At 40.2% G+C, this 27,241-nt stretch overlaps 1 protein-coding gene across 5 annotated transcripts in view; it reads left to right on the top strand.

Annotated features, from left to right (window-relative positions):
- LOC125386803 (GDP-D-glucose phosphorylase 1-like) overlaps positions 1-26,945 on the top strand; it is a 63,218-nt gene extending 36,273 nt beyond the window's left edge. For 3 of the 5 annotated variants that reach the window (XM_048413971.1, XM_048413970.1, XM_048413974.1), the window contains exons 5-6: positions 25,098-25,271; positions 25,355-26,068. In XM_048413971.1, coding sequence (XP_048269928.1) covers positions 25,098-25,271; positions 25,355-25,492 — 312 coding nt within the window. In that variant the 3' untranslated portion in view covers positions 25,493-26,068. Of the gene's footprint in view, positions 1-25,097; positions 25,272-25,354; positions 26,069-26,340; positions 26,358-26,603 lie in introns of those variants that run through there. The other 2 variants (XM_048413969.1, XM_048413972.1) reach the window with 2 other exon arrangements.
- Positions 26,946-27,241: the final 296 nt, after the last annotated feature.

Genomic DNA, 27,241 nt, shown 5'->3' with positions numbered 1-27,241 from the left:
GTGTATCTATAAATATCTTATAAAGCACATATTACATAAATTTTTTTTTTATTTGTTAGAATATTTACAACCAATTCTCGTTGAGAATTTTCAGTAACTTAGTTTGGCGTGATACAATGACATGGATTATAATAGTTTTATATTGTTGGTTCTAGTAGAAACTAAGGATTTAATCTAGAGGGTATTTTCTTTTTAGTCTGCGGATCTGGTCCGTCGTGTCCAGTAGTTGGGTGACTAGTGGGTTATGGTGGTTGTTGACTCTTGTGTTATATCTGCTTCTGGACTTGTGTATTTCATCTTTGACTGTAGGTATAAGACTATAGGTATCTTGAGGTCACGGTGGATTGTTTCGTTGGTAACATACCAGGCTGCATTTAATAGGGACCTTAGCGTTTTCGATTGGAAGCGTTGGAGTATTTCAATGTTGGAGTTACTTGCTGTTCCCCATAGTTGGATTCCGTAGGTCCAGACAGGTTTTATTACGGCCTTGTAGAGGGTTATTTTGTTCTGTATGTTTAGTTTGGAGCCCGTGAGCCAATAGAATTTTCTTAGTTTTTCCTTTAGTTGCTTTGTTTTTCCGAGATATGTTTTTTCCAAGTTAGCCTCCTGTCCAGGGTCATGCCCAGGTATCTTACGGAATCCTTGCTTGGGATTATTGTGTTGTTAATGGTGACCTGGGGGTAGGTTTGTTTTCGGAGCGTGAAGGTTACATGGGAGGATTTTTTTTCGATTATTTTAAAACCCCACTTTTGGAACCACTTTTCCATGGAGTCGAGACTTCGCTGGAGAGTGGATGAGGCAATTGCCGGGTCTGCGTGGGTAGCTAATAGTGCTGTGTCGTCGGCAAATGTTGCTATTGTTACCTCGTTTGATATGGGTAAGTCGGCTGTGTAGATGGAGAATAGTAGGGGTCCGAGGATACTACCTTGTGGTATGCCGGATTCTATTGAGAATGTTGCGGAAGTGGCGTCTAGACATTTAACTATGAATTGTCTGTCGGTTAGGTAGGATTTTAAGATGGAGTAGTATGGGTGGGGTAGGATTTTTTTAAGCTTGTAGAGTAGTCCTTCATGCCATACTTTATCGAATGCTTGTTGGATGTCTAGGAATACCGCTAAGCAGTATTTTTTCTTTTCAAGGGTTTGGCTGATCATGTGGGTTATGCGGTGGATTTGCTCTACTGTTGAGTGTTGTTTTCGGAAGCCGAATTGGTGATCTGGGAGTGTTTTCAATTCTTCTAGGAGTGGAAGGAGACGATTCGTGAGCATTCTCTCGAATAGTTTAGACAGGGTAGGTAAAAGACTGATTGGGCGATAGGAGCTGGTTTCATATATTGGTTTACCAGGTTTAGGGATGAGGGTGATCAGTGAGATTTTCCAAGCCTTGGGAAAGTGTTGAAGGCGAGGGATAGCGTTAAAGATTGATGCGATGAGTGCAATCCCTTTTATGGGAAGTTCCTTGATTGCTTTATTTCCTATCAGGTCGTGACCTGCTGCTTTCTTGGGGTTTAGGCGACTGATTGCTTCTATGATCTCTGCAGAAGTGAAGGGTTCAAAAGGAGGGGACATTTGGAAGGGAGTGTGCAGGTATTCGGTAACGTCCGCAGCAGTTACGGAGGAATGGGGTTTGAATACTTCAGACAAGTGTTTGGCAAATAGGTTGGCTTTTTCTATAGGGCTACGCGCCCATGCACCCTGCGGACGGCGGATTGGAGGTATTATTTGTGGGCGGCGCTTGAGTTTCCTGGAGGCCTTCCATAGTGAGTAGTTGGAGTCGGCTGTGGGGGACAAGCTGGCGAGATATTTGTGAAAACGGTCATTATTGTAGTTTTTTATGGTTTTGGATAGTTTTCTAGTTGCGTTGTTTAGTTTGCGTTTGTCCTCCGGTGTTCTATGGGTCTGCCATACTCTTCTTAGTCTACGTTTTTCTGCTATTTTTTTTAATATGTACTGGGGATATTCGTGTTTGCTGATGGACGTTTTTGCCGGTGTGGAGAAGCGGATAGCGTTTATTATGCTCGTGTTTAGGTATTCCGTGGCTGCTTCGATTTCTTCATTGGTTTTTAGTGAAGTTGAGGCTGAAGTTGTGTGTGTAAAGACTTCTCTAAAGAGCTGCCAGTTGGTGTGTTGGTTATGAATGGAGCCATTAGGTGTATTCTCGATGATAGTTGAACTGACTGTTACTATCACGGGGGAATGATCAGAGGAGAGATCAGCCGAGGAATTGATTTGGACGTGTCTTGACGAGATATTTTTAGTTATGGGGAAATCAAGGAGATCGCGTATTTTGTTTGTATCGGTGGGCCAGTGTGTGGGTTCGTATGTGGTAAGGTAGTTGAGGTTGCTGGTTATTATGCTGTTGTGGAGGTTTTTGCCTCTTACTGTAACCAGTCTGCTACCCCATTGGGTGTGTTTGGCGTTGTAGTCTCCTCCAGCTATGAATCTATTGTCCAGGGTGTCCAGGAAGCTGTCAAAGTCTTCTTTGGCGATGGAGTGTCTGGGAGGGCAGTATACAGCTGAAGTGGTGATTGTACCATGACAGTCTTCTATTGCTACGTTTGTTGCTTGGAGGTAGTCTTTCTGGAATGGTGGAAGTTCGTAGTGCTTCATGTTTGATTTGATTATGATTCGGGTGCCGCCGTGGGCCTTTCCGCTGGGGTGTTGGGTGTGGTAGAAGTTGTAGCCGTGTATTTTGAGGTAGTTTTTGTCGGTGAAGTGGGTTTCGGATATGAGCATCACATCGATTTGCTGTTGTTTTAAGAATAGTTCTAGTTCAAATTAGTGCTGAGCTAGACCGTTGGCGTTCCACAGAGCTATTCGCATTGGTTTTATTTTGCTTCTGTGCGTATCAATTTGTCCATGAAGAGTGTGAGTAGTGACAGCAAGTTGTTAATTTGCTCAGTTTGCTTCTCGATAAGTTTTTCGAATCTGGTGAAGTTGTCTGTGTTTTGTGGGGTGGGAATTCTATTTTCTGTGTGTACACTGTGTGTTTTCGAGTTGCTTACGTTTCCTTGTGTTGCCTGCGCATAGGATACTGATGGTGAGGTGAGTTTTTGGGGTGTGAGTTCTTGTATGGTTATGTCCTTGGGTCTCAGTTTTGGATACTTAATATTATGTAGAGTTTATAGGCTGAGCATCCTTTGTAGTTCGCAGGATGCTCTCCCTGACAGTGGATGCACTTCGCGGGGGTTTCTGGGGATTTAGCGCATTGGTCAGTGGGGTGACTACCTGCTAATTTTACGCACCGGAAGTTATGGTTGCAGTATTTCTGCGTGTGGCCGTACCTTTGGCACTTTTTGCATTGTACTATTTCTTTCTTTACAAGAGGTGGCTCGAACTTAACTATGGAGTTCATCAGCCGGTTGATGTTGTAGATTTCTTTGTTGTTTACTTTTTGTTTTAAATCTATGAAAAATAGTGATAGTGGATTTTTTGAGATTCTATGTTTAATGTTGCTTATGTTTGTTACCTCATGGCCAAGATTTTGAAGTTCGAACTTTAGTTCATCTAGGTCGACTGAGTGGTGGATGTTGCGTAGCACCACTCGGAATGGTCTTTCTTGCTTGAGTTGGTAAGTGTGGAAGTTGGCATTCAGGTTTTCTAGCAACTTCGTTAGTTTCCTGTATGCGTCAGGGTTGGCCGGCAGGATTTTAATGCTGTTATTGCTGATTTTCAGTTTATATTCGTCCTTGCCGACTTCGTTTTGGATTGTCTTTGTCATTGATTGGATGTCAATGACATCTTCGATGAAGATTGGCGGGGAGGGGGGTTTTTTTGTGTATGTTGTTTATTTACCTCTGTGGTTGTCTCCATGGCGACCTCTGCCTCCAGTATCGCGAACCTGTTGTGGGTAGTCACTTGGCTGGCTGGCGGGTTGGCTTGCCTTTTGCTCACATTGCCCCTGCTGACTTCGAGTTTGCGTTTTTTCGTTTGAGGGTCGTTTGCAAGATGGGGTGTATTGACCCTTTGCCACGGGGGAGGAAGAGCAGCGTTGTTGTAATTACGCTCCGTAGCTCCCGTTAGGGGTGATTGGGCCATCGTCGATCTAGTTAATTCAATGTGAAATAACTAGTCGAGAGGCTGTGATTCCGATCAGAGCTTAGTGGCGTTGGATTTTTCACTTTTCACTGGCACGTTTGCGAACGCTTGGCTTGGTTTGTTGGACTCGCTTTCGACAGATGGGCGTCACGTGTTGTTTTGTGAACTTCGTAGGGTATATAAGAATCCCATGTCTGCGGTCCCTTTTATCCAGCGCAAAATTCGTTTGACTAATTTCCACTGATACTCGTTTGGATTCTCTAAATGTCTCGACGCTATTGCACGCTAATGTCTGACCTACTTACGGTTTGTAAAAACATTAAGTTTTGTTGGGAATATGATACATTTACACTGTACATGTGAATGTGTGTGTAAGCGTCAGAGGACGTCCGGGTCTTGGTTGAGACAAAAGACAAGAGCAGTCGTTAGAAGTATCTGGAAGAGTCGGTTGACAACAAGCGTGCGTGCGAGTAGGATTTTGAGGTCTTAAGAGTATAAGATATATGTGTAACAGTTGTGTGTTAAATAAAGGGAATTATTTGTATTTCCGAATCCATTCTATATCTTTTCAAGTTTCCTACGGCTTCTCTGTATGGTGCGTTACAATCATTATTGTCTATGTTATTTTTGCTCCAATTAGTCTCGATAGGTGTAGAAACACTGTTTGATGAATGAAAAAATGAATGATGAATATTGAAAAATGAAAAATGAATATTGAACCATTTTTTAATCTATTAATTTCAAGTCCAAGAAAACTCTTTACTTCTTTCGAACTCATAATTTTGAATTCTTTATTTAAATCACTGAAAAATTTATCGATTAGAGATTTGTTTGAAGCTGCTACCAATCCATTGTCTACGTATATGGTCATCAGCATTAATTTGTCATCTTCTGTATAAATATAAAAACAAGGATCTGCGTTACTCTGATCGAATTTTAGATTTGAAATAAATTTTGTGATACGTTTCGTCCAACATCTTGGAGACTGCTTTAAGCCATATAGACTTTTTAGTAATTTATAAACGCGATTCGTACCATATCATAACCTTTAGGTTGTTTCATATAGATGTCTTCTTTCAGACTTCCATATAAAAATGCGGTTTTAATGTCAAACTGTTCAAAGTGTAAATTATTTTTGGCAGCAATACCGAGCATTAATCTCATTGTCAAACCGAGCAACGGGACTATAGGTTTCCTTATAATCTATGCCTTCTTTCTGTGAATACCGTTTTATTACAAGTCGCGCTTTGTATCGTTCCGAATTGTCCGGATTTAGCTTTACCGTTAAAACCCACCTATTACTAAGTATCTTTTGATCTTTTGGTTTTTCTACAAGAATCCACGTCTTATTTTCATAGTGCGATTTCATTTCATCATTCATAACCGTTTCCCATAACTCTTTCTTTTCAGATCTCATCGCTTCGTTAAAATCCACCGGTAATTTTTCCGCTACGTACGTTACTGGGCTACCATAAAAATCGGTTCGTTTGATCTTACCTTTATCTCTCAATTGTCTCACATTCTCGCTAGTTATAAAAGGTTGTTTTTCAGGTTCACTCTCTGCACTTTCGTACTTACATGCTCTATCGCTCTGTGCATACACATCTTCGCGTTCCACAATTTTCGGTAAACTTAAATTAACACATTTTCCAGTTTCTAGTTTGGGCTTAAATATTACGTCACGGCTCAATATTACATTTCTTACGGTCGGCATGTACACTCGATAGCCTCGTCCGTCATCTAGATAGCCTACGAAATATCCTTTGTTAGTCTTTTTGTCCAATTTTCTTCTCTTTTCTGCAGGTATGTGTGCAAAGCACTCAGTACCAAAAACCCTAAACTTTTCTACATCTGGCGGTTTCCCGTACCACAGTTCATATGGCGTTTTCTTGACTTGTCTTGTCGGCCCGGTCTTATTTATGACATGCACTGCAGTGTTCATGGCTTCGGCCCATAAAAACAGCGGTAGATTAGATTTCGAATATAACATCGACCGTCCTGCTTCTACTATTGTTCTATTTTCTCTTTCTGCGACGCCATTCTGTTCAGGAGTGTATGGGACGTTAATCGTATGTTTAATTCCCTGACTTCTTAAAAATTCTTTATCCTCTTTATTTTTGAATTCTTTCCCTCCATCACTATGAATTCCTTTGATTTTATCATTGAATTGATTTTCGACTTCTAGGCAAAAAGTTCTTAACTTTTCGATTACTTCTGACTTATGTCGTAAGAAGTAAATCTTTGTGAATTTAGAAAAATCATCTTTAAACGCAAGAAAATACAATTTCTTGCCTAATGACTCGACTTCCATAGGTCCACATACATCCGTATAAATAATTTCGCGAGGTTTAGTCGCACGTTTGATTTTCTGGTGAAAACTCGATCTATGGTGTTTCCCGTACGCGCAACCTTCACAGAAAAAGTTACTATCCTCTACAACTTTCATATTCGAATTCTTTAAAAATTCCTTAACGTGTCTGATGTTTTGATGACATAGCCGTTCGTGCCATAACTGCAGTGTGTCCGCGTTTGACTCCGCTCTATTGCTAAGATTACAAACTGACGGTATGATAACTCGCATGTCGACCTTATATAAATTTCCAATAACAGAACCCCTTGCTATTATTTTCTGATTTTGTAAAAACATGCAGTTATTCCCTTCCCTTAGAATACAGAAATCTAGACCTCTTCTTGCAATAGATCTAATGGAAAATAGATTTCTTTTCATACCTGGTACATACAAGACATCGTTCATTGTACATGCTACCCATTTGCCGTCCACAAAAGTCTCTACCTTGATTTTTCCTTTGGCGTACATTTTCCTTTGCATCCATGAACGGTACCATCGCCGATTTCTATCTTCACCGTGTTATCGAATTTTTCGAAGACGCTGAACCATTCTTGTCGTCCTGTCATGTGATTCGTAGCCCCTGAGTCGATTATCCAAGCATCATGGTTTGCCACTTGTATCGTTGAGGTGCTTCCTAATAGACCAATTCCGCTGTGATCTCGATTTTCATTTCTGGGTTTCTAGTTGTCTCTACTGTTGTTTCCTTTCTTATTTTTAAACCAATTTTTACTGGTGTGGCCTTTCCATTTGCATGTAAAGCATCTAAAACAATCCTTCTTTAGATGGCCAACTTTTCCACAGTTGAAACATCTTGGTCCTTGTTTCTCGTATTCAGGTTTGCTTGACTGCTTCTGCTGTTCCCTTTTGTAATTGTTGCCTTTTGTTACCAGAACCACCGATGTTTCCTGGTCGTCTTTCTTCCATCTGATTTCTTCCGCCATCAATCTGGTATTAAGCCTGTCTAAGGTCTTCTTTTCTTCTTCCACCGAATCCCACGCACTGTGAAAATGGTCAAATTTGTTCGGTAACACCGATAAAATGCGTGTTATCAGCATTTTCTCGCCAATTTCGCTCCCAAGAGCTTTCATCTTCGCCGCTATCAATTCCAACTTTGATAAGTTGTAAGATACATTTTCAGATTCTTCCCATTTAAAATTGAAGAAATGCTTCTGGACCATACTTAGATTCTCATCCGACTTCATGTCATATACTGTATTCAACTTTTTCCACATTTCATGTGCTGTTGTGCAACATAAAAGAAGATCCAACGGTTTCCTTCCTACTGAGGTCACAATTAATTTTCTCGCTAGCCGATCTGCCTTCAAAAATCTTTTACGAGCGATTTCTTTCTCCGCACTGTTACCTGGATGACACAGATTCCCTTCACACATGTTGATCAGGTCATCTTCCTCCAAAAGTGTATGCATGACAAAACGCCACTGGAGTCAGTTTTCTGCGTGTGCTCGTATCTTTGGCACCTTTTGCATTGCACTATCTCCTTTTTGATTTGCGGTGGTTCGAATTTTACGATGGCGTTCATTAGGCGACTGGTGTTGTATATTTCCTTGTTGTTGGGTTTCTGTTTTAGGTCAATAAAGAATAGGGATAACGGGTCTTTCGTGACTCTATGCCTTATGTTGCTGACATTGATGACTTCGTGGCCGAGTTTAGATAGTTCGGTTTTTAGGTCGTCGATGTCTGCGGAGTGGTGGATGTTTCGTAGCACCACCCGAAAAGGTCTTTCTTCTTTGAGTTGGTAGGTGTGGAAATTGGCGTTCAGGGCCCTAAGTGTTTTGGTGAGTTTCCTGTAGGCTTCTGGATTTGTCGGCAGGATTTTGACTTGGTCGTTGGTAATCTTCAGGTTGTAGTCTTCCTTGGAGATATCTCTCTCTAAGGACTTGATCATTGTTTGGATGTCGATGACATCATTAACAAATATTGGTGGGGGAGGGGGGCTTCTCTGTGCTTGTTGGTTTGGTGGCGGGCCTGCGATTTCCATGGCGTCGTTTGAGGATTCTAGTATTGCGAACCTATTGTGGGTGTTGATTTGTGTTGTTTGCTGTTGGTTTGAGTTTGTGTTTGGTGATTCAATTTTGCGTTTTTTCGCCTTATTGGCGTCGTTGGGGCGTGGGGGTCTGCTGCACTTCTGCCACGGGGGGAGTAGTGCGGGGTAGTTGTAAGTTTGCGTGGGCGAGCCTGGTGATGATTGCTGGGCCATCATCGAGCTAGCTATTTCAATATAAATAACTAGTCGTGAGGCTTTGAGGCAAGGTTCGGGTAGGGGTTAGGTGCGTAGGCTTTTCTTCTCCCTGGCGGATATGAAACACTTGGGAGGATAGGAGCACGTTGTGTTCACTTTCGACGGTTGGGTGACACGTGTTACTTTCGAACTTCACTGGGCACTAGAGACACGTCTCCACGCTTCGGCACTCAACAGCGAACTGTCTACAGTTAGTATTCCCAGGTCTTTCCGAATTTCGTCGTTTCTCACATACCACGGGGCATTTGTTATTGTTCTAAGGATTTTTGCTTGTTCCGTTTCTATTTTACTTATGTGGCTCTTGGCTGCTGTCTCCCATAATGCTATTCCGTATGTCCAGATTGGTTTTAGTATTGTTTTGTATATTCTGGCTTTATTTTCCAGGCTTAGCTTGGATTTTCGGTTTATTACTCATTGCATTTGTCTCCTTGTTGTCTGTATTTTGTTTATTATTGCTTTGATATGCTGTTTCCATGTGAGTTGTGTATCTATGTGGAGTCGTAAGTATTTGACCTTTCCTGTTTGTGTTATGTGCGTACCGTTCAGTAGTATACTTGCTGACTTCTGCTTACGCAGTGTAAATGTTATATGATTGCATTTGTTGGGGTTAGGTTTAATTTGTTTGTCTTGTAGCCATTTTTCTATTTTTGTGGTGTGTTCCTGTAGTAGTGTGACTGCTGTTTCCGGGTTTTTGTGCCTGACTATTATTGCTGTGTCGTCCGCGAATGTAAATACTTTACTGTTGGGAGTTGTAGGTATGTTGGCCGTATATAGCGTGTAGAGAATGGGTCCTAAGACGCTTCCTTGCGGAACCCCTGCCTTGATTGGTTTAACTTCAGAGTACGCGTCTTTTATATTTACCGTGAATGTTCTGTTACTTGGATATGATTTTATTATCTGATAAATTTTTTCCGGGAATTGTTGTCTGATTGTGTGTAGTAGGCTTTTGTGGTTTATTTTATCGAAAGCTTTCTCTATGTCCATAAAGTCCATAAACTATGTCCGTTGGTTTAGGTATGGTGTATTGATTATCCGTTGTGGAATTAGTGGATCGTGTTTCATCGTCAGTAAATCGATTGAGATTGCTGCTGTTGCTATTATGTGATGTAAATGTGCTGCATGTGATTGGCGAATTCTTCGGCTTGTTCTTCATTGCTTCTTGTCCATGTATTGTCTTCTTTCCTGATTGCTGGGACTTGTTTTATTGGCTTCTTCATTCTTTTCGTGGTTTTCCATAAGGAGTAGTTGGTATTTTCATTCACTGATAGTAATTCTATGAATTTCGTGAATTCTCTTATTTTGATTTTTAATTCCTTTGTAAGTTTGTTTAGGATTTTCTTATTTTCGCGTGTTCTCTGTTTTTGCCACGTAGCTTTGGCTTTTCTCTTTTCCCTGATTTTGTCGAGGATGACCTGTGGAATTATTTTTGACTGCCTGCTTTTTATTTCGTGGGTGGTGGCTGTCCATGCTGCTTCCTGTATTATTTCCGTCATATTTACTATTGCCTGTTCAATATGTTCGGGTGTTTTCAGTGGGATGTTACGGTTGATTTTATTTTCAATTAGCTCTTTAAAAGTTTGCCAGTTGGTAGTTTTATTGCAGAGCGATTCTGTCTTGTTATACAGTATCGGTTTGCTTGTGTATTCTATTATGATAGGTGAATGATCCGAGTTGAGTTCGAGGCTGGTTGTTATCTTTAATTTGGTAGTGTTTATACCTTTTATAACTGCGAAGTCTAGCAGGTCAGGTAATTTGTTGAGGTCTGTTGGCCAGTAAGTTGGTTTGCCTGCAGAGAGAACGTCGAGGTTGCTATTTCTAATATATTGTTCAAGGGTTCTACCTCTCGGAGTGTTGATTCTGGAACCCCATAGTGTGTGTTTTGCGTTGAAGTCTCCTGCTGCTATAAATTTGTCTCCTAATGTTTGGAAATCCTCCTCCCATATTTTGGGTGTCATTTTGTGTCTCGGGGGTACATATACTGCTGAAATCTGGAACTAATTGTTGTAGGTTTGTATTGTGACGGCGGTTGCTTATATGTGTTCTTGGTTTGTTTGGCTGTGTAGATGATGCTTGATGTCATTTTTTATTATTACTGCTGTTCCTCCGTGGGCTTTACCTAGGGGGTGTTTGGTGTCGTAAATGGTGTAATACGGTATTTTTATGTAGCTTTTTGGAGTGAAATGTGTTTCTGAGACAAGTAGTACATCAATGTTATTTTTATATAGAAATGCTTTAGTTTCTGGGGCTCTCTGCTGCAAGCCATTGGAATTCCAGGCTGCTACTTTTAATATGTCCATCTCTATTTTTTACTTAGCAAGTTTGTGAGTAGTTGTAACATGACTGTTGTTTGTTGTACTTGTTGCTTAAGTGTTGCATTTAATTCACTTACCACTTTTCCTAACATCTCTGTACTTTTAATGGATTGTTTGAGCATTTCATTGATTTCTGTAGCGTTTTCGATGTTGTTGTTTTGATTCTGGTTATTTATGAGTGTTGGTTGGCTAATATTTTGGGTTACTTGCGCGTAGCTTCGGTTCCCTTGGGGGTTAATGCTTCTGATTATGGCGTTAGGTTCGTATTGTGCTGTCAATGTAGTGTCGTTAACCGTTATACTTTGTCGTGGTTGATGGTTGTTGAACGATTTATTGCGAAGTGGTGGAAATAGTTTACGTTGTAATTGTCTTCTGATTTCACATCCTTTATAGCTGGCTGGGTGGTTTCAGTTACAGTTATAGCATTTAACCTCTTCTATTTTTCCAGAATATGGGCAGTGTATTGTTAAGTGATTTTTTGCGCACTTGACGCAAGCTGGGCTTCTGTTGCAATAATTTTTAGTGTGTCCGTATTGTTGACACCGCATGCATTGCGGTATATCTTTTTTGTGTTGTGGTACTTCCGGTGTTGCTATTGTGTTTAGTATTTGTTTGATATCACATATTTCCTTGTTGTTGTTTCTGGCTTCCAGTTCAAATCAAAATCAAAATAAAAAAATTCCAAATCAAAATAAGAGAATTCACGAAATTCATAGAATTACTATCAGCGAATGATAATACCAACTACTCACTATGGAAAGCCACGAGAAAAATAAGAAAACCAATAATACCCGTCCCAGCAATCAGAAAAGCAGATAACACATGGGCAAGAAGCAACGAAGAACAAGCTGAAGAATTCTCCAACCACCTCTGCAATACATTCACACCACACATAATCAACAACAGCAACCTCAAAAGTCATACGGAGGAGGATGCACAAATCACTAGTACCTCAACTGACAAGCAATACACCATACCTAAAACATCAGCACAAGAAATTAGAAACATAATTGATAAAACAAAAGCAACAAAGCGCCAGGAATCGACCTAATCAATGGTAAAATCTTGAAATACCTTCCGCCAAAAGCAATAAGACTAATGACAATAATATTCAATGCAATTCTAAGAATTCAATACTTCCCCAAACCATGGAAATTAGCACAGATCAAAATGTTACATAAACCAGGCAAAGACCCGCACCAAACTGCATCTTACAGACCAATATCTCTGCTTCCAGTATTTTCCAAAATACTGGAAAAAATAATATATTACCAGATAAAAACAATAATAGAGACAAAAAAACTAATACCGGATCACCAATTTGGTTTCAGAAACAAACACTCCACGATAGAGCAAATGCACAGGCTTATAAACGAAATAATAGTAGCACTAGAAAACAAGGAATACTGCACAGCCCTCTTTATATACATAAAGAAAGCATTCGATAAAATTAACCATGAAAGTCTACTACAAACAATTAGGAAACAATTCCCGGAGCAAATACACCAATTAATAAAATCCTACCTAAGCAGCAGAACTTCGTAATAAAAATCAAGGACACATATTCTCAAGTTAAAGACATCAAGGCCGGGGTACCACAAGGAAGCGTCCTAGACCCAATACTATACACATTATACACGGCGAACATACCAACAACTACCAACAGCACAGTATTGACATTCGCGGACGACACAGCTATACTAGTCAGGCATACTAACCCAGAAACGACAGTCAAAATACTACAAGAACATATCATAAAAATAGAAAATTGGCTACAAGAAAAACAAATAAAAGCAAACCCCAATAAATGCAACCACATTACATTCACGCTACGAAAAAAGATACCACCAAACATCCTATTGAACGGCACGCATATAACGCAAACAAAGCATGTCAAATACCTAGGACTCCACTTAGATCAATAACTCACCTGGAAACTACACATCAAATCAGTAGTAGAAAAAATACAGAAAACAAGGAGACAAATGCATTGGCTAACAAGCCGAAAATCCAAACTAAGCACAGAAAATAAATTAAAAATATATAAAACGATCATAAAACCAATCTGGACGTACGGAATACCATTATGGGGGACGGCAGCAATGAGCCATATAAACAAAATAGAGGTAATACAGGCTAAAATCCATAGAACAATAGTAAACGGATCGTGGTACGTCAGAAACGAAGACATGCGGAGGGACCTGGGAATCCCAACGGTCAAGGAAGAAATTAGCAGATACTCACAAAAATATAAATCAAGAATAGCAGCACACCCAAACCGGCTAGCTGCGGAAACGTACAGAACCATAGACATGGACAGAAGACTAAAAAGGAAGCACCCAGCAGACCTTATAAAGTACATAACCTAACAAACACGAGGATGGTACCCCGCTGGGGGTAGCCACCAACATGCTAATTTAACCGTTAAAAAATTCCACCAAATGTCCAAATTGGACAAATTATGAATTTTAATAAATAAATAAAAAAAAAAATTACATGGCAATGTGAGCGAAAACAATGTGTAGCTCTATCCACAACAGAAGCTAAGTATGTCAGTGCTGTCTCAGGAGCGGAAGAAATTATGTGGCTAAAGAAAATATTTTTTGAACGTAAATTAGAGATCTTTAAGTATATGCTACGTATAGACAATACTAGTGCCGTAAAATTAATTAAGAGTCCAGAATTCCATCAAAGATGTAAGCATATTGACGTAAGATATTATTTCTTGCAAGATTTATACAATAAAGGCGAAATTGATGAAACATATGTAACAAACGAAGAGCAACTGGCAGATATATGTACAAAGGCGTTGTCAAAACCACGATTTGAATATTTAAGACAAAAGTTAGGTTTGAAGAATAAAAAAGATGTTAAGAGGTAATTGTTTATAGAGATGTAGAGTTTTTAGGGAGAGTGTCGAAGTGACTATCACTTCTAAAAAAAAAAACTCTACATGATCTGTTTAGTCTTCTCGCAGTTTGTTTTTAGTAATAAATTAATTTGAATGGAAAAGAGAAAGGCAGCTGGCAAATGTATTTGTGAAGACATTGACAAAATCAAGGTTCAGGTATTTACGACAAGAGTTAGAAAAATATTAAGATATAATTGTTTGTAGGGATGTAGAGTTTTAGGGAGGGTGTTGAAGTGGTCACCACTTCTAGGAAAACTCCACATCTGGTCGTTTTAGCTTTCTCAAGCGCTGAAGCCATCGACAGCATATAGACAAAAGAATAGCAGGGAGGCAGACCATAAACAGTAGACAGGCGACGTTGGCTTCGGGGTTTTCAGTTATAAAGTAACACTGCTAGCGTGCGGATCTGGACCAGCACAAATTGTATTTCTGTATTTCACTATTAAATCAAATATATTTTGTATCTTACACTTTATCCACGCGTTTTTCTCTCTTTATATACCGAATAACCTCAACAGGGGTAATGAAGCAGAAAGGCAAATTGGAAAAGGGGATATACATAGATGACGATCTGACAAGAAAAGAAAGGGAGGTACAGCAACAAATAAGAAGAATGGGCAGAGTAAGAAGGGATGAGGGCGGATATGTAAGGATTGGATATGTAGCGGCACTCGACAGCAAACTTCCCAACGGTTTCTGTCCCGAGCCTCGCTACACAAGGACTCTACCTTTCGAACAGATGATTGCCAGATGTCGATACACTCTCTCCGAATATTTACAGCGAGCCTAAGGATCCGCTATAAATCTTAGGATTCATGCAGCTAAGATTCTTTAAAGGAACAAATAGTCTTTGTCTCAATAATCCCTACACATACCACTCACTACGGGAAATCTGCTTTTCCTCACGTACGACGCTCCTCGCTAGCAACTTTCTCTCAAGGGCAGTTGTCATCCCTTTCCAACAACCAACTCACGATTTAGCCAATCAACAGCGACGTCCATTTCCCTCACTCTCTGAACTATCACTTTTCTTAACGAATCCAATGATCCCGTATCCTTAGACACACCCAAACACAGTTTTCCTAAGGAGCATCATCGCGACACAAATTCATTCTGTTCTATGGCGAGTCGCGAGGCAAGTTGGAAGACGCCTACCTGAATTGTTCGTCCGCAGTCGTACGTAATAGCGAATCTGAATTCCTCGACATCTGTGCAATCGTCTCGACTTGAACCACCGCGTAAAGTATCGCGCCGAGCTTGAACTTGTAATCTTGAACCGATAATTGTACCGTGCTTTCGGCGCGCTAGTGTATATCACGAACACAAGCAAATAAACAGTTATTGTTAAACAACACCGAGTGATTCTTCTATACCTATCGCGCCCATCACCTCAAACTGGTGACCCCGACGTGATTTTTGTGTAAGAGGTGACCGTGATAGGCTAGTCGCAGTGTGAATATTACAGTCCGCAACTCACACCAATGGAAAAGGAGAGCAGACAAACTCCAGCCGGCTCATCGTTCCGCGTGCCGCCCTTTATGCCTACGAAGACCGGGATCTGGTTTTCCATTCTGGAGAAATATTTCGGCGTAGCCGGCATCAGCCAAGACGATGAAAAAGCCTTAGCCCTCATGGGATTCCTCGACCCACATTACCTCGCGAAGGTTGAGGACACAGTGACCAACCTGCCCGCCACCGGCCGGTAAGATAAATTGAAGAGCGAGCTGATCCGCACCCTGACCGAATAGGACAGCGCCAAAGTCGAAAGGTTAGTCGAACGGGAAGAGATGGGCGACAGAAAGCCTTCCCAGTTTTACAACGACTTAAAGAAATTAGCTAGCCCCCTCGCGTCCGATGAATTCATCCTCAACTTGTGGAGGAATCGCCTCCCTGATCGTATGAGGGAAGTCCTGGCTGCAGTGGACGACACGAGCATCGAGATACTGACCAGGACAGCGGATAAAATCGATGAGGCATATCATCGTAACGGGCAGCGCGCTCGCAAAGTGGTCACAATTGCCGAGCCACCGGCATCACACGAAGGTAAAATCGACGCACTGGCCGCCGTCGTCAGCAGGCTGCTAGATGGAATGAAGGCTATGAGAATCGACGGGCATCGTCGACCACGAAGACGCTCGAATTCTCTCACCCGACCCCGCCGCCGTTCGCGTTCGCGAGATAACCCGCGCCAGGACGGAATGTGCTTCTATCATGCGAGGTTCGGTGATCGCGCCATGAAATGTAACGCCCCTTGTAAGTGGAAGTCGGAAAACGACACCAGCCACCCGTAAAAGCGGCGAACGACAACGGCTTGGGATCTCGCCGCATCTTTGTTTTGGACCAGAGAACGAAGACCTCGTTCTTAGTTGACACCGGTGCTGATATCAGCGTTTATCCCCGAAGCAGGCTATCTACGGACGTAAAGAAAGCAGCGTATGAACTATTCGCTACCAATGGGACGCGAATCGCAACGTACGGCACTTTAGCGATGGAGCTAAACCTGTCCCTACGCAGAGCATTCCAATGGAACTTTACGGTAGCCGATGTGCAAACCCCCATCATCGGCATGGACTTCCTAAGCCATTACGGGTTGCTCGTGGACGCGCGAAACAAAAGCTTCACCGACACGGCAACCCAAATGTCATCGAGGGGATACACCGCCACGACAGACGAAGTGTCCGTTAAGACCATTATCGGCGAATCACCATATCACCAACTCCTGGCAGAATTCCCGGACCTCACCCGCCCACCGATTTTTGGAAAAGAGAAGACTCGACACGGTGTGGTACACCACATCGAAACCACGCCTGGCCCGCCGGTCTACAACAAACCCCGCCGTCTCGCACCTGATCGACTTAAACAGGTAAAGGAGGAATTCGAGCTCATGATCGAGCAGGGCGTGATGCGACCATCGAGAAGCCCGTGGGAATCACCTCTGCACGTAGTGCCGAAAAAGGACGGAAACCTGCGACCATGTGGCGACTACCGTGCGTTGAACGCCCGCACCGTACCCGACAGGTACTCATCGACACATATCGAAGACTTCGCGCATCATCTGCATGGTAAACGAATCTTCTCAAAGATCGATCTCGTCCGCGCGTACCATCAAATTCCGATTGCGCCCGAGGACATCGAAAAAACCGCGATAGCAACACCGTACGGTCTTTTCGAAGCAACAAACATGATGTTTAGGCTTCGGAACGCCGCGCAAACATGTCAGCGATTCGTCGACGAAATCACACGCGGGCTCGATTTCGTCTACGCGTACATTGATAGTTTTCTTATAGCATCGGACGACGAAGGTCAACATCGCGAACATTTGAAAATCCTGTTCAACCGCCTCAATAATTACGGCGTCGTGATAAACCCCACGAAATGCGAATTCGGCGTGCACGAAATTACTTTCCTCGGATACTCGGCAAACTCCGCCCGAACGCGTCGAAGCGATTATAAAACTGTCGAAACCCGCGAACGCTAAGCAGCTACGTAGGTACCTCGGTATGATAAACTTCTACCGATGTTTTATACCGGGGGCCGCAAAAACACTCAAACCGCTGAATGACTCGTTAAAAGGCGCGAAAAAGGGCAACGCGCCCATAGAGTGGCCGGAACAGTCGGAAAACAGCTTTCGCGAATCGCAACGTGCTCTCGTGGATTCCACGATCCTGGCGCATCCGATACCAGGCGCGCCTATCAGCCTCACGGTAGATGCATCCGACTACGCAGTGGGAGCAGTATTACAACAACACGCGAATAACGAATTGCAACCGCTAGGGTTCGCAACGAAATCTCTGACCCCCGCTCAGCAAAAATATAGCGCGTACGATCGCGAACTACTCGCAATATACACCGCAATCAAACACTTTCGACAGGCTTTAGAAGGCAGAAACTTCGTAATATATACCGACCACAAACCTCTTACTTACGTGTTCAGACAAAAGTTAGAAAAGTGTTCGCCGCGACAATTTCGATATCTAGACTACATCGGTCAATTCAGCACCAATATACGTTACATAAAGGGGCTAGATAATAACGTAGCCGACGCTCTGTCACGCATCGAAGCAATAGGGAAGGCCGTGGATCAAACTCTCGCCGCCGCGCAAGAAAACGACAATGAACTAAGCGATATCGTCAACTCCGGTACAACCGCGTTACGGTTAAAGAAGATACGCTTTCCTGGTCACGACGCAGAAATATATTGCGACGTATCAGCCGATATTGTAAAACCGTACGTACCGAAATCCTTGCGGCGCGACATTTTCAATTCGCTCCACGGACTTTCCCACCCAGGGATACGTGCCACGCAAAAGTTGGTGACGTCGCGTTTCATTTGGCCGTCCGTAAACAAAGATTGCCGGACTTGGGCACGGCAATGTATCCCGTGTCAACGATGCAAAGTCACCAGGCACGTATCCTCACCCGTCGGAACGTTCGAAGCTTCAGCAGGCCGGTTCGAGCACATACACATAGACATTATCGCGATGCAATATTCACAAGGATACCGATATTGTCTAACGTGTATCGACCGTTTTCCGCGTTGGCCCGAAGCCATTCCCATCGCTGATATGGAAGCGACAACCGTTGCCTCGGTTCTCCTCTCTACACGAATAGCTCGTTTCGGCGTACCTTCGAAAATAACTACCGATCAAAGACGCCGGTTCAAACTGGTAAACTGCAACCGGTAAAAACTGTAATTCCGACACAAAACATTGTATGGCTATGTCGTATCGTCACGTATCGGTACTTTTGCCTAAGCCACCCCGCACTCGAAGTTCATTGTTTATTGTGAACAACATACAAATGTAATTCTCATCTACTGGTCAATAAATGTTATATAGAAAAAAAGCACTCGTTCTCATCCGATTACGAAAGTTAAGCAGCGTCAGGCACGGATAGTACTTAAATAGGTGACCGCTTGGTAACTCCGCGTGGTGAAAAACAAAACACCTTTTTGTTTTTCCAATCCTTTTTACTTCCCTTAATAATCTATTTTCAATAATCTATAATCTAAACATGAGGAAATAGAAATGTTATAGTATTACATGACTAATACCATATATAACACTCATTCTTGCATACATTTTTTCAAATATTCTTTTTTTGTACATTAAAAGCAAATAAATCACTTATTTCAGCTAACGTTCATACCGCGCATAATGGAATCATTCTCGTCTGAAGGCAATTTGAGAGATGGGGTAGAGTTCGATTCTTTTGATGTAAAAATTTGATTCCTCTGTGGGACATGCTAGCAGAGTCCTTTCTAGACATATTTTTTATTTTGTTTGCCCACTGTTGATTTATAATGTTTGCGAATTCTTGTTTTGACACAACTTTATTTTGTGCAAAAGGTACTTTAATTATTCTAAATCTTCTTTTTGATCGTAGGAATAGTTTTATTTTAGATTTTTAATATTGGATGGTATCAAGCTTTTGTCTCGTAATTTTTTTTTTTTTTATTATAGGTATAGGGCTCGAAAGCCGACTTTCTTACTTTATTTTTAGTACGGATTCTTGAAGAGCGGTTTGTATAAGTTTTTCTATTTTGTCTATAAATGAGACGATTTGCCTCTTGGTTAGGTTGACATTGTTGTGGATACTTAGGTCGCAGTACTTTTCGAGCTGATTTTGTAATTTTTTCTAGTTTATTTTTTTGTACTCGCATCTGGGTTCGTCACTCTGTGTTTCTAGGGTTAGGAAGTCAGATGTATTTTTACTTATCTGAAATACGGGAGCGTTATGGTCGCATTCGTAGTCTATAGTTTTGAGCCTGTTATTTGCCCGTAAATTAAGGAATTGTAATTGTGTGTCTCCAAGGCATATGTTTAGGTATGAGCCTTCTTTTGGGCAAGAGTCAATCCATTCTTCGTGCGTTTTTAATGATTTGTTGTTCATTTAGGGCTTTGAATATGCTTTTTTTGAAGTCTTCGATAAGTTTATTACGGTATGGTTTGTTACGGATATGGTTTTAATTGGATTTGGATTTTGCATTACGCGTGGTAATAAATTTGTTCGATGTGATTGGTTTTTCAGAGACTTGGTTTCGGCTTATTCCTTGTCTTAGGATGGCTGAGAACTTTGGTTACGGGATGAATTTGCGGCTTATTTGAGCAACGCGTTTGTTTTTGATTCTTTGCATTTGATGATATTTTCACAAAGTTTTTTGAAAGGTTTGCAAAGAATTTTGGGCATCCTTCATACAAAGGATGTATCCCCAGTTTTTACGGTTCACGCAGTACACTTTGCCTTTGTTTACCGTGTCTTCCTTTTTGATTCTGCACTCGCTTGGACCGTGCGGCTCCGTGCAATTTGTATTTGTGACATGCGTTATGTCATTTTTTTTCTGACTTTATCCAATTTACCCTAAAGTAAATTAGACGCTTCAATTTTAGTAAGTAACTAATATTGCTTTGTGGGGATACTTGGATTGTGTAAATTGGAAGCAATTCATTGTTTTCTATTGATCTTTTTATTGAGAAGTACCAATATTTTGTCAATTGTACGTCGGACATCTGTAGTGCTTGTAACTCTGCGAGTATCTTTGTCTCGAAGAAACTATTGTTTAGGCCCTTTAGTAAGACCGTGTGGTACTTCTTTGATTTGGATGTATATGCGTAAACCCTGTATTAGTTGCAATTACGATTTCTTTCGCTTTGTTAAAGACTGGTATACTTCGTAGGAATAGCACATGTTTATCTGCGTGTATTCGTTTAATATGGAATGAATTTGTGTTTAGAGTCTCTTCAAAGAGTTTTACTGTCTCCTTCTGGTCTTGGTTGATAATGTATATTGGAGGCGATTTGTCTCTATTTGTGGGGGGCTGTGGTGTCAGCGTTCTTTGTTCATCAGCGTTCTCTGGCTTCTCGGTAGCGTTGCCGCTGGAAATGCATTGTCCATTTCGCTGGGCTACGCCTGGGACGTTGAGGTTTTCGTTGATGATAGTATATCTCTCTCTCGATCCATTCTTTATTCTCTTTCGGACATGTGATTTCCCTGTGATTTCCTGAGAGGCCGTATGACTAGTTGCTTTCTTCCGTAGGTTTTCGTTCTCTTTCCTTATTATGGTGGTTTCTTTTATTGTTCCTATTTGAGGGTGTTGTTGTATCCGAGATAGGCAGGACTCTTGCGATTGCAATACGCTGAACCTATTTTCGTTCGTATTGCCGATAATGGGGAGCTATCTGATGAATTTATGGTTTCGTTTCCTTCGCGGTCCGCGTCTCCTGTTGCGCTTTCCTTTTTGCTTACACTTTCCTGGCTACTTTGTGCCCTGTTATTCCTGTTCACCAGGTTTGGCGGACGGTTGAGTTTCCGCGTCCTTTGGATGCCAAAGCTTGTAATGCCAAGAAAGTTCCTGATTCACTTTTGCCATATTTTTCTTTTGGTTGTTTCTTTCATTCTCTCTACCTTCTTTCCTTCTCTTATTTTCTTGATTGTTTTTATAGTGAGCATTATTTATCACTTTTCGTTATTGAGTTTTACTGTATAAATTGGCAAACTCACTAACAGGCCTTACGCCTGGTATTTTTTGCCAGTGAGGACCGACCTGCTTGGGGGGTTCCCAGCACTCTGACGAGAAAGAATGCATTCAGCTCGGTATGAGCGTTAGTTGAAGTAATCAATTTTGGTATTTAATATTATTGAATAAAAAGCTTTTACGACGTACAATTATGTAAGAGGATAAAAGAGATATGTAAAATCTTGCCCGGCTTCGTTTTCAAGAAAATGGACTGTGAAGTTAAGTAAGGGCAACTTCATAATTGATTTTCGCGAAAACAAAGCGAAAAATGTCATTTTGCATTTTCGACTTCATTTTCGCCATGCGCAAGGAATCATCGCCCTTCGGTTTGTGTCACAATTTTTGGCACATGTATTTTTGCATTCTCTCAAACAACGTACGTATGTATAATACTTGCACATTCTACAATTCTCAATATTGAATACATATAACATTATCGGAAAGCATAAACAAAGCAATATATAAGTAAGCGTGTATGCGAGAATGATACAACATATGGTGATAATCGTTTAATGCTAAAAAGATATTTTCTTCATGTATACGACCATAGCTTATTAACACTTAGCCAACCGCGCCAGCACAGGCCAACCTATAAACTGCCCATCGTGTATATTTCTAAGTAAGGAGGAGAACATCTAAACAAACTCGCAAAGGAAATAAAATGTAAAATAAAAGATCATAATAATAACAAATTCTCAAAATTCATAGAGACACTCTCTGCGCATGTGCATTTTTCTAAGTAAACAGGACTAATATTAACTAATATTTGAAAAACAAAGAAGTCTAAAAATTATTTAAGTGATCAATTATATTTTACGGTAATGATTTTGTTTAGCGATTTCACATATTGTTTATACAAAACATCAAATTAAAAATATAAAAAGATATAGGTAAAATTAAAAACATTAAAGATGACTAATGATAAATGACACGACTTGAACGTGAAGTTAAAAATTCATAATGCATTTTAATATTTTTTTTACAGTGTGGTATCGTTCGACTTCAACTTTATTTAGTCATAACTGATAGTGTAACTTTTTAATTAATTTTAAGACCACTAAATTGGTGTATTTTACTACATATTGCACTTTATAAAAGCAGAAGAAGAGTCGTAATTAATTGGGAACAATTCTAGGTAACTGGATAAGTAAACAATAACTGATAATAACAGCAACATTACAAAAGAAAATGCGTTGCTAAAGTCAAAAAGGGAGACCTCCCCCTGTTCGGTCACTCAGCGATGTTCTTCACAGGGGGGGGGGGGGAGATCTGATGGTTCGGTTGGCCAAGTGTTAACAAAAGTAAAAAGAGCCAACACCACACGGAGTTCCCAACCGGTCGCCCATCTAAGTACTAACCGTGCCCAGCGATCGGACGAGAACGACTACTTTTTTTTCTTTTATAACGTTTATTGACCAGTAGGTAGTATTACATGTGTGTGTTTTTCATAATAAACAATGAATTTCGGTTGTGGGGTGGATCAGGCAAAAGTACCGATACGTGACCGTACGACATAGCCATGCAATATTTTGTGTGTCGGGTTTACGTTTTTTTAAGTTTACAATTTGTAACTGAAATTTAGGTTGACGTTGTTGTAGACCTTTAGGTCGCAGTTCTGTTCGAGTAGGTTTTGGAATTTTTTTTAGTCTGTCTTTTTGTAATTGAACCTGGGTGTTTCGGTCTGTGTTTCGAGTGTTAGGAAGTCAGACGTGTTCTTGTTTATCTGAAATGCTATGCCGTTATGGCCGCAGTCGTAGTCTAGGGTTCTGAGAGTGCTATTTGGTCGTAAATTTTAGAATTTTAGTCGCCTGACTGCTAGGCATATGTCCAGGCATGAGCGTCCTTTTGGGTAAGAGGATAGCTCGGAGCTGTAATGATTTGTTTTGTAATGTATGCTTTTATTGTCTAGCCAGTTTCTAATGAAGTTTCCTCTCGTACTGTTTAGTTCGTTTGTCCAGCTTGTATGTTTTGCATCAAGGTCGCCAGCTATTATGTAGTAGTTTTCCTGTCTGTCGATCTGTAAAAGTTCAAAGAGATTGTTAAATTTGTCGTTAAATTTTTTCTCGTTTCCGTAGGCTGCGTAGGCCGCAGTGATAAATAAATTTTCCATACTGCTTATTTTTATTTTTATGATCGTTGTTTCTAGGATTTTGAAACTTGTTATTTTGTCGTTTTGGATTGTTTTGAAATTCAGTGGTTGTTACGGTTTGCCAATCCTCTCTCTAATCAAGTGTTCAAGGAAACTTTAATTTGTGGCGGCATCGACAACGAAACTTTCCAACGGCTTCGCGGTACAAAGAGCTATGCCGTCGAAGCGCAATACCGACATGACCAATGTATCATCGATATCTCTACGTTTCTTTCGCCGAATTCTCGGAAGAACGCATATGCGGCGACCGTCGCGGTACATGTAATAAACGCATGTGTAGTAGGAATATCGAAGAGTAACAAAGGAAAGAATCCGTGGTATCGAACAAAAGAATCAGTCAGTCTATCTCAAACTGCGAAGTACGAAAAGTCCCGTTATAAACAAACCACTAACAAAACATGAATTGTTATATTTTCATCTTAATTGTTAATCGAAGATACACTTTGTTGGGAATATGATACATTTACACTGTACATGTGAATGTGTGTGTAAGCGTCAGAGGACGTCCGGGTCTTGGTTGAGTCAAAAGACAAGAGCCAGTCGTTAGAAGTATCTGGAAGAGTCGGTTGACAACAAGCGTGCGTGCGAGTAGGATTTTGAGGTCTTAAGAGTATAAGATATATGTATAACAGTTGTGTGCTAAATAAAGGGAATTATTTGTATTTCCGAATCCATTCTATATCTTTTGAGTGCAAATAACGAATGTTTCTTATATGTGTGAGGTGGTATGTGTGAGGTGATAGGTGCAGAAGGAATACTCCGATGTTCAACAAAAAGTTTATTACTTCTAACAATCAACGAGTCAACAATTCATACGATTCACACTTATGATTAACCATCGAGAGTTTATAATCGCGTATCTCAGCTTGTGTTTGCTTCGTTATGATACTGAACCTTTCGCACTTCGCGGCTTGAGGCAGAGTGACTCTTTGTTCGAAACCAAACGGATTCTTTTCTTAGTTGCCCTTCGATATCCCTACTACACACGCGTTTATTAGATGTACCGCGGCAGTTGCCGCGCGTGCATTCTTCCAAACATTCGGCGGAAGAACTATAGGAATATTGATGGCACATTAGGCGCGTCGGCCTTACGTTTGGAAGATATAGCGCTTTGTGTCGCGAAGCCGTTGGAAAGTTCCGTGCTCTTGTGCCGCCACATGTGTTTTTGGAACCTAATTTCCAAATTGTATGTTATATAAAATATTTTTAAATATATCGTAATGAAAGAAATCATTGTAGAATTATATCATACGATGAGTGCAATGGCAAAACGACATTGTCCTATGCGACTCAAATTACTGTTACAACTCTTGGAACATATTGCCGTACTTCTTCCATCGTCATTAAATCAATTAGAACATGATCAACTTAAAACTACTGAAATGTGACAGTAAATTCGAAATTGTTTATATTGAATGTATCTGCTTATGGAAAAAAATTATAACTTTTCAAATTTATCGATAATAGATGAAGAAAGTTTCATAATCTTCTGAATTCTCAAACTTTAAATGCTGCTTTGTAATATAACGCCAGACAATTAATTAGTGATATTTTTTTGATAGGGAGAATTAATTATTAATGCTGAGATGGAAGATCTACAAAATTATATAATGATGGATGCTGTTCCGCCGTCTTGGACAAAAAGAGTTTACCCTTCAAAATTAGGATTAAACAGTTGGTTCACGGATATGTTATATCGAATAAATAAATTATCTGATTGGACTGCTGATTTTAAGGTAACCATTTACTTATTTTATACTATTATTCTAACTTTTATTATTGTATAAAACAATGCTCTATTAATATCGAAATATTTCAGTTTATGAAATTGATAATTGAATCCGTGGCAAATTTTGATGCCTGGAATTCAACTCAAACTGGTAAAATAAACATAGCAAAATTGAATGAGCGACAAAATAAAGCTTCGTTCAACGCACACGATTGTTGCTACCCATAAAAAGTCGACTCCTGGATGGACCTTGATCACGCGGCCCAAAGGCCATTGCATGGATGGTACGTTATCCTCCCTGAGGACTACTACGGTGCCTTCTCGGATGTCGTGACTGCCCTTGCTCCATTTGTTTCGGATGTTCAGCTCATTCAGGTACTCTCGATGCCAGCGGCGCCAGAAATGTTGTTTGATAAGGCTTGAAGGACTGTAGTGGCCAATGATGTGAGAAGAAGTGCTCCACTCAGTTTCAGCCTTGGAATGGTTTGTGATTTGAGTGGAGCCACCTTTGACCTTGCAGTGAGGAGTCGTGTCCAGACATGACCATCCGGAGTGATGGTGCGAAGGTAGACGCATGCCCCATACGCCCTTTCGCTGGCGTCGCGACGTAATTCTTAAAAACATTACTCCGCCATTCCTTCAAACATATGCTTTATTTTTATTTTTCCTTACTGTATGATGTTAATATCGAGTATACTATACTTATCGCACATGTACAATGGTGAAAAAAAGTATTTGTACATACATATCGCTATCTTTCAATGAACCTTTTTTTTGGCGAAGTCCACGATTTATTTTTGCAGCATCAACTTTTTGTAGCCGTATGAAAGTACTATTATATATATTATTATATTATATATCATATAATACTATTAAATACATGTGTATATACAAATATTTTAAAGTATTAATAAATAAAGATATCTTAATTGTATTTTTAAACATTTTTAATATTTTATTTCAAGTACATTTATCTAAATAAACTCACTAGTTTTAATCATTAACAAAATTTAGTTACAATTTGTATAAATTTTTTTCGGAGTAGTATTAATAGATTTTTCACTAAAACTTTACAGATCAGCACGAAGAGAAGGTGTGTTGAGAAATGCTCAGTAGGTATGACCGCTAGTTACTAAAAGGTTGCTAGCGTTATGTTGGTACGACTCCTAACGACGCTCTTTTGTCTTAGGAGTCGACCGCGTGTTATTTGCTAAGACGCATCCCGAGTGATTAGACGCTTGCTGTGTGATTTGGCGTTTTGTATAAGAAAGAAAAGGTGTGATAGCCAATCCAAGTGGATGAGCTTGATTATCAACCCCAACCTATATAAAATAACAAGGTGCATATATAAAAGGATTATACATGGAAGGTGCACGATGGGACGATCAAACAGGATGTATCATGGACTCTCGATTTAAAGAATTGTTTCCATTATTACCAATAATATATATATTAGGGCGATTACACAGGACAAACAAGATTTAAAGAATATGTATGAATGTCCTGTTTATAAAACACGATCGCGAAGACCTACTTACGTGTGGACGTTCAAATTAAGAACTAAGGAGAGAGCTAGTAAATGGATTCTTGGTGGAGTGGCAATTCTATTACAAATCTAATTTTATAAATTAAATTATGGATTAAATATGCAATTAAAATAAAGATTTTCGAAATTGACAAAGAGTGTTGATATTCTTTTTCAAAACACAGTATTATTTTATGCAAGATAATATTTATATAAAAGAAGAATACAACGCATCTCTATGCACGATTACAATTTATTTCTCTATTTTAAATTTCTTTACAACTTACAAAAACATTAATCCGTACACACATTTTGTAACAAAACGATTGCATGATCGCGAATTTGAAATTAAATTTTTAAAATAAAAAATATAAATTATTACAATTTTATAAATATAGTTGTTTATTTGCGACATTAAAAACATTTTGTACACGTAAAAAATTGTTGGTATC

The sequence above is a fragment of the Bombus terrestris genome, chromosome 17, assembly GCF_910591885.1.
Source record: "Bombus terrestris chromosome 17, iyBomTerr1.2, whole genome shotgun sequence".
Classification (NCBI taxonomy): domain Eukaryota; kingdom Metazoa; phylum Arthropoda; class Insecta; order Hymenoptera; family Apidae; genus Bombus; species Bombus terrestris.
Note: the sequence above shows the minus strand (reverse complement) of the source record. Positions and strands in the feature narration are given on the sequence as shown.